At 28.8% G+C, this 9,053-nt stretch overlaps 1 protein-coding gene across 1 annotated transcript in view; it reads left to right on the forward strand.

Moving 5' to 3' along the window:
• Positions 1 to 5,134: 5,134 nt before the first annotated feature.
• LOC108693990 (oocyte zinc finger protein XlCOF6-like) overlaps positions 5,135 to 9,053 on the forward strand; it is a 6,355-nt gene continuing 2,436 nt past the window's right edge. The window contains exons 1-4 of the mRNA XM_018203236.1: positions 5,135 to 5,147; positions 6,732 to 6,887; positions 7,871 to 8,093; positions 8,401 to 8,423. Coding sequence (XP_018058725.1) covers positions 5,135 to 5,147; positions 6,732 to 6,887; positions 7,871 to 8,093; positions 8,401 to 8,423 — 415 coding nt within the window. The remainder of the gene's footprint in view (positions 5,148 to 6,731; positions 6,888 to 7,870; positions 8,094 to 8,400; positions 8,424 to 9,053) is intronic.

Raw genomic sequence — 9,053 nt, forward strand, 5'->3', positions numbered from 1 at the left:
ATATCTGTACATGTATATGTGTATACTCTACATTTCTTGCAGTAGTTGTATTTTCACTCTCTTGGAATGAGATTTTATTGTAAGAGAATGTATTTTATTATAAATATAACATTCATTTACTCTTAAAAATTATACATACATGATCGTATTTCTTTATGCAAATCTTAAAAAATATGTAAGAATATTATTATCATTTTATTCCGCACTGTAACTATGCCACCAAAGAAGTCGCATAACTAAGACATTCTGAGATCTGTTTCTCAAAAATTACGAGTACATTCTAATATAATAATAATTATACACAACTCGAATATATATATTTAGGATACAAAATTCCTTTTTATATGCACAAGAAAGTACAAAAAAATATTGTGTAAATTGGCAGTTTTTTCTATAAATTTCTATAGGCTTTTGCGCATTAGGATTTAATCTTGATACATTTCATAAAATACATGGAATATAATGAAATTCGAAAAAATGTAATTATAAAGAAAAATTCACATGTAACATTAAACGATCTGATAATATCATCGGTGAAATTTAGATTTTTAAGGACGTTCTCCGAAAAAATCCATTTTTTTTAGATTTTTCTAAAACTTAAAAAAACTTACAGAATAAGCTTGTTTTAGTGTCCCATATGTGCTTTAAAACTCAATACCCGGAGCAGGAATAAAAATCGAAACATTTCATTTCAAAGTTGGAGCGTTTAAAATACACACACACACACACACACACAGAATCCCTATCTAAAGCTTATTCGAAAGTGGTCTTTTTATTCTGTAAAAAAGTTTCTTTTAACAATTTTTTGAAACAATGAGACATAAAACTTGATATCACAAGGAATAATACGAAATTTGTCTGAATATGGTTTCCGGTATTCGTTTTTAAAAATCATGAAGCGAAGTAAGTAAAGTCACTATTTTTTCGACCGGCGGCAATAGCGAAGATAGGAGGCATTTTATATTGTAAAAAAAACTTATAAACACTGTATAAACACTTATGGAATATCTTGTACTATATAAAAGTGAAATAAATTTTCATAATGGTGAGCACTAATGTGCTCATTAGATTGAGCATAACTGCAATCAGAGAACGTTCTTAAGTTAAGACTCTTATATCGATCAAATATAATGTATCTCAGTTTTTTTGCATATTACGAAACATACATGCATGTAGCTCACGGAAAGTAGTTCAAGACTTTCAACTTATTCTTATGATACGATTATCATTCGTTATCCATAATTTTGTAGATGATGTTTTTTTAAACCCATCACACAAAATGACATAGGCTGCATAAGCATATTGTCTAATGAGCATCTTATGTAAATAAATATGGCGTCTTTATGTCAAATATTTATTGCTTCAGTGGCCTTATAATATAACGTTTATGCCATTCGTGTGTGGTGGACTTTATTTGAAAGATAAATAGAGAATTTCTGTGCGTATCGTCTTCGACGATAAATGAGGGCGCAAACCGAATTCGCGCATTCGTTACTAGTGTTTGCGAAACAATTTTCAGAAGATGAGTTATCTGAGAGCATTTAGATGCTTATGATGATAGATTAATTATCTGTTACTCCAGATAATTCGTGATCACGAATATGGATGTGAAAATTAATTTTTCGCACAAGTATCTTACATAGCAGGGAGACAGTTGTTGACTCGTTGATCATTGTTAACATTTTTAATAGGATGGCGTGTTGGTGATAGATTAGAAAGATTCAATATTTTACCAAAACTTTACATAATATATTTATGTAATGTAAAGAATAATTCAACAAATGTGACAAGAAAGATTTACGTTATGAATCCGATAAAGTACAAAGTATCCTCCGTATTTCGCAATCGCTTCGCGCGTGTCTTAAGCCGGGTTCAAGCTAAATAAGGGGGCACAAACAAACGCGAATAAATAACTTGCTTCAACGATGCACGAAAGACGACTGTGATTGAAGTAACTTTTTCGTTCGCGCTTATTTGCGCTTGCTTGTTTCGTCTGATTACAGACAGCGTAAAAAAGATTAGTAACACAATCAATTTCGAAATCGGAGAATATGATCAACACATCGTATAAAGATCATTTGTACGTTTATGCGATTACGAGCCTTCAAAGAGCTCGATCGCGCGAACAGGTTGGTCTTGCGATCCTAAGAATTGTTGTCCGTGTGCCTCTTTTATTTAATATACGTTTTCTTTATCCAGCAATGATTTCACAGGTATATTTCACTTTCACTATTTTTGCAGCTTTAATACTTATTTTACATAGTATTTAATTCATACAACTTTTCAGTACGGATCGACAGGATCGACCTGTCTGTTGCGCCGTGCGGGACCATACTCATAGATTATATAAACGTCTCTTTTCCATTTTTTTATACACGTTTATACATTTATATATACACTTATGTATAGAAATATGTATATAGGATGTCTACCAAATTATTGCGATTTCTTTCATCTGCGGGCTTTTTGAAATACTTCAAAGCTAAAGGTCATCAACACAAATATTTATTAATTTATTTTTTAATGAGTCAATTAAAAAATTTATAATTAAATTCATTTTATTTTGTAATGTAGTTTACAAATTTAGAAAATGAAAAAATTTCCTTCAGAAAATTCAAAATAAGTTTTACTTATTATGGATATCAAAAGCATGATTGTCACCTTTTGATTATAAGTGTTCCGCTGAAGATTGAGTGCCACTATCAAAATTTTAATATTGTTACAGTGTTTTCTTAGAAAAAAAAGATCATCAGATCTAGTCTGCCTGCTGAGCAGCCAGTTATTTCTTTTCGAAACCGAAGGAAAATTGACGCGTAAAACTTAAAGAAAAGGACATCAAAATTTAAAACGGTCAGTCGGAGATTTTTTCGTCTACCGAAGAATCGGAGATTTGTTCAAAAAGCTGGTGTCACCGATCGAAAACTGGAAAGGTGGTAACCATGATCAAGATATAATTGCCTTACCGAAAAATTCCAAGGAAGGATATTATTTAAGCAAGTTTTCGCTAGATGAAATTTTTTTCTTGGATTGATCAGAGAATCCGCAGTTATTGAGAGAAATGGCAACAGTTTTCGGGTGCATGTAAACAGATATGATGAGAGAAAGAGAAAATTATTATTATTAAAAGAGAGATACTAAGAAAGAGAACGAAAGTAATGTCGAGAGTCGACGCGCGTCCGAACATGAGACGCACGTCAGTATTTTTGATATCAGTATTTGCGAATATGCTCGCATCTCTATGTCTGTCTGCCTGCGAGATGATGCGAGGTATACTCGTTACACATCTCTGCCCATAGCTCTTTAACCATGATCTTCATCATGGATGCCAATCCGATTCAGCGGAATTTTGTCCGCTACCACGGAGTCGATCGGCCGCGATCGACCTCGTTATTCCGACTCTTGTTACCGAATTCTTGCTTAATATTTAAGTACACGTTTTATATGTTTTCTCGCCAACTTTTCCGTCTCTCTTTTTTTTGTCCTTGTTTAGGATTTTTAAGCATATCGAGCAAAAAGGGGGCGAACTAATATCGCAACATCTTTCCCCTTTATTGCATCTCATCGATATATCCAATATTTAATTTCATATTTTTAGTTTTTTCTTCCTTTTCTTTTCTCTTTATTTGGAAGGTTTATCGAGCGACTTTTAGAAAGAATGTCTATTATAATGATATCTTTTATATATCAATTAATATTATATAACTATTATTATTATTAATATTATTAATAAAAAATTATTCTTTATTTCGGGTTATTTTTTAAAATCGAGTTATTTATTTTTTTTATCCAAAAACTCACCTTTCATTCTTTATTAGTGATAATAATATTATGTATTACTTGTTAATGAGTCTTTTTGATCATTGACAATTTTACTACAATTAAAAAAAAAAAATAAATAAAATCAACTACATTAAAAATTGATTAAAAGAGCTTTTTAGATCTCAAAGCGTATACAGATTTTATAGAATTTATAAAAAATTTATAAAAAATAAAATTAATCAAGAATGAATTTTCTACATAAAGTATTTATTTGCAAAAATATCTTATGTACTGATTATCTTATATATTGCTAAATAAAATATTTTCATGTATCAAAATGATATTTTACCTACATTATTCGACATTAAAAAACATGGAAAACAGAAATGAATGTTAAATGGGATATGTTATCTTGTCGCAAAGTATTAAACACCGAGTAAACTTTGTTCGGTATAATTTCAATGCTTTTTTAGTTCCTTTATATTTTATGAACTTGTGAGCTACAAGATGTCTCCGCGTGTAACTTTCTTTCCCGAGTGACAATCGGCGTTTTAATTGATATCGATCTAACCAGTGAATATTTATATTTTCAGCAAACTATAACCAGCAATGCGCCAGCGCCCAGATGTTCCCGTGTGACACTTGCAACAGACAATACCGGAGAATCATCTCTCTACAGCGTCACAAGAGACTCGAGTGCGGCAAGGAAGCTAAATTCGAATGCATGATGTGCCATGCCAAGTTCAAGCACAAGCACAGTTTGCTGAGGCATTACAACGTTCATATGTTCCATATGAGGGAATCACTCGCGGATGAGGAGAATATCGCTTGACAGGGACTCGCGAAAGAGCAATCAAAACGAGATAGCAGAAATTTTCGAATTTTTGAACAATTTCAAATTCAAAACACAGAGATGTAAAATTAATGCGTTATTCTCTCATGTGAATAATTCGAAATAAAAAACGATCGATGTAAAAATCTTTAAATATCATTACATTTTTTTTACAAAAAACTAGAAAATTTTATGCAATTATACAATAATTAGACATTATATTTGAATGCGTAATATTTCAAGCTTATTGCTTAGAATTCTTGAGTTTCCTATTCGTACTTATTTACAGTATTTACTTATTTATAGATTATTTTATTTTATATACAGTACTTTCTAGGTTTATTAGAATAGTTATACAAATAAAAACATTATTTTTAATTAAAGTTTTTTTTATATAGAAATATATATAATAAAATTATGGTGATAAAAAGATTATTAGATACAATGAATACCAAATAATAGCATATAAAGTATAAAGTGTGTAAGAATTAAAAAATCAATTAAGAACTCCCAATAATCGAAACAATAACCATGCATATAGGGATGTTGAAAGTCGGTAAAAAAATATGTAAGTTAACGTAATGAGTAAAGAAATAAATTAATCACAAACGGTCAACATAATTTTTGAAGTCTTACGAACATTTCGGCTTTAACTTCGAGTTATTCTTAGCACAATATTAGTGAGAGTTACAATAAAATATTCACAATAAATCTGCATTTTTCATTCATTTTTTCCTTTAATATTCTGCCATAGTCCAAGAGGCAATGATATTTGAAATTACGAACCTGAAGCTGCGTTGAAAATTGGATTTTCAAATACCTTCGTATTCCTCCTTCTCTTATGGCAGAATTTTATTGTAACTCATTAATATTACGCTGGTTAATAATTAAAGTCAAAACATTCGTAAAACTTCGAAGATTGTGTTGACTATTTGCGATTAATTTGTTTTTTGATTTATTAATTTGCACACCGTTTTCCACGCCGACTCCCAATACGCTTCTGTATTATACAATATTTAATTTATAATTTCTCAAAATGTTATTAAAAGCTGTTCTCTTCAATGTGTTACAATAATATGCAGAGCGATACTAACTGATGAGCAAATTAACTATATTTATTGGCGATACTTTGCAATAGAGATTCTATTGCATCTATCGAATTTTGCGAAACAATCTACGAAAATATATACTATGCTGCAAAAACTAGACTAATTGACACTAATATTAGTCCATTCATTTTCTTCCAAACTTCTTCCCTAATAAAACTGCAATTTTAAACGATTTTAGACGAATTCGAGATATTGCTTATTGTTTGATAAAAACGAGTATTGTTTGATAAAAACAATCATTTAAACTAGGATGTCCATCATAAAATCAATCTCAAATACGATGTGCGTATCAGTTCGAATCGATTCAATGCAACGTGATAATATAATTCATAGTTGTAATTAGTTAGTGTAATAAAACGTTTCTATGTTCTTTTGCTAATATCTAATTTTAATGTCCTAATTTAGATGTTTTCGTACATAGAAATATAAGAAAGAATTTTTGCGAATGAGTGAGATGCAATGTATAATAATCAACGTTACAAGTCTTTGTTTTTTTCTTACAAAATATATATCTATATTTCTCATTGAATTATTGTTATGTATATCTTGTAAACATTTTTTTTAAAATTATGAAATCTGTTCAGCAAATCTCTACCATTAAAATTTCCTACATTATTTCCTCAATGCATTTTATCTTATCATTATTGAACATTATCAACAACGTTATATTGCAATTTTATTTTGTATATTTTGTATATTTGTATATTTTGTGTGTGTGTGTGTGTGTGTGTGTGTGTGTGTGTGTGTGTGTGTGTGTGTGTGTGTGTATATATAAGATTAATTATTACATTGTATGGGGTATCACACTAACATAATTTTAGAAAATCTAACATTCACGAAAATTAAGTTCTTCATTATAAACGTTGAAAATTCGCTGAAAATTAAATGAAAAATTTAAGAGTGCATAGTTACGATTATAATTTGACTGTTTATTGTTATTTTGTAACTTTCTTTTATGAAATGCACGCCTGATATCTTTTCTATGTGATGTTGTTTGCAATTTATCAGTAATATCCTTATGTTTCTTTCAGAATATCATTACTCAAACTACCCTGCATTATTCGCGGCATTGATGGAAGCGAAATCTGCCTGTGAAGATCCTCTTGCAATCGATGCATATCAGTCTGATGAACTCAAATACACATACAAGGATTCCCATCGATCCAAAAGGAAGTACAAGACGCGTCGTAAGAAAACACGTGGAACGCTATATAAGAAAAATGATTAAAATTAATATTGAAAATTTATACATAAAACTTATTTTATGTATAAAATTACAAGCGAGAAATAATCTCGAAAATGAAATAAAAAAATTGATAACAATTAAAATTTTTACAACGAATCTTATTTACATCTATCTTATATGTGTTTAGATTTGTTATAACATTTTAATGTCATTCTAATTTAAAATTTTTATTTTCCGTTATTCTCTCTTTATATTCCGTTATATCTCTCTCTTTCTCTTTGTTTTCATTGTTCCTTTTTTATCACTTTCTTGCGTTATGTGATCTTGATGTTATTATTTTTAATGAAATTAGTGTTTTTATACATTCTTATCTGCAGTTAAGAATAAATTTATGAATAACAATATAGCTATAAGTACAAAAGATATATAGCAATTATCGATTTTTTTACATAGATCAATCTGATTTTCTTATATATGATTACTATCTATTTGAATTTTTTTTCAGTAATAATCTGTAGTTTTATGACATGTTTAATATAATAAGGAAATTATTTTAATATTTTTATAATATATATGTGTAAAGTTTAATTTATTATACATTAATTTTATCATACATTACACAATTAATTTTGTTGTATAATTAATTATATTACACAATTAATTTTATTATACAGTTAATATTATTATACAATTAATTTGATTATACATTAATTTTATTAGACATATTATTTTTAAGTATTTTAATTTCTAATGAATTTTAATCTTCTATATAAATGTTATATATAAAGCGTATTTGAATATTTATGTCATATAACTAATGTATGTTATTTCTTATTGATTATAATGCAAATTATGGCTGCGTAATAAAATAAAGAATCCATGTAAGAGAATTGTGATTAGAAATGATTCCTTAGAAATGGTTCAACCAGCACATTGTTGTCTCAGTATTAACAATCATATTTTGTTTCTCGTATATTTCCGCAGATTATTATCGCAAAGACAACTCGGGTCCTTCCTCATTCGCGAAGCATATCTGCGAGTTTTGCGGCAAAATTTACGGGACTCGGGGTTCGCTAAAATATCATCGGTTTATGGAATGCGGAAAGGAACCTAACTTCGCCTGCACCTTCTGCAGCTACAGGTCTATCAGGAAAAGCAACGTGCTCAGACACGTGCACTTAGTGCACTATCAAGAATGCTTCATCAAGTGAGGATGCATCCGTAAAACATTTCATATTGTATACGTTTCTCCGTGAACGATTCTATCCATTGTACGATTGAAATAAAGATTAAATCTTGTTTTTATAATTCGCTACTTTATTTCCTTTTTCCATCCTAATTTAGCTCGCAGAGATTAGGAATTGTTTAAGATTTAAACGAAAATTGTATAAAGTTTTTATGAACAAAACTCGTCACGTATTCACGATTATAATATTTTATTATAGAATTTTGTTATGTTGACCATATTATTCTACTTTATGTTATTTACGCATTAAAATTTTATATCATTTTAGTTATACGTGGAGAATGTCTAAAGGCAAGTAAGCTTCTTGAAACAATCTATTTATTGTAAGTTTTTTTATACTTTCTATTCCTAATCGAACAGTAGTTCATTTATTTTCGATTTTTTCAGGTAAACGGCTTGGCTATGCAACAAGACGATCGTCACTTTGATCAATATAAATTGTACATCAAATACTTCAAGACATCTGATTTGCTTTCCAATCGTCAGATTTGCGGCAAGATGAAGAAGTTTCAATACAATTTGTTACAATTATAAAGAAAATGTTTTTTTGATATGTTTTTGAATCATGTTTAGAAGCGCCTAAAGAAAAAAATATTCTGCAAATTTTTAAATAAAAGGCTGATTCGAAGAATAAATTACTAATTTGTGCATTTTTAAGACGTAAAGATTTTGTTAAAACTGACAATAACTAGGATCAATTTAAACAAAAAGATAATAAATGTGTGATAAATGACCAAATATTATATATAACATAATTTGACATATTTTGAAATATTTCGTTTACGTATATTAAACTTTCTGTTATTATTTATTTAAATTTTCTATTTCTATCAACAATGCAAGTCATTCAATCAATTATATTAAATAATATTTATGTAATTTATATAATGTCATTAAAGTATATTATAATTATATTATATT

Source organism: Atta colombica, unplaced genomic scaffold, assembly GCF_001594045.1.
Source record: "Atta colombica isolate Treedump-2 unplaced genomic scaffold, Acol1.0 scaffold112, whole genome shotgun sequence".
NCBI lineage: Eukaryota > Metazoa > Arthropoda > Insecta > Hymenoptera > Formicidae > Atta > Atta colombica.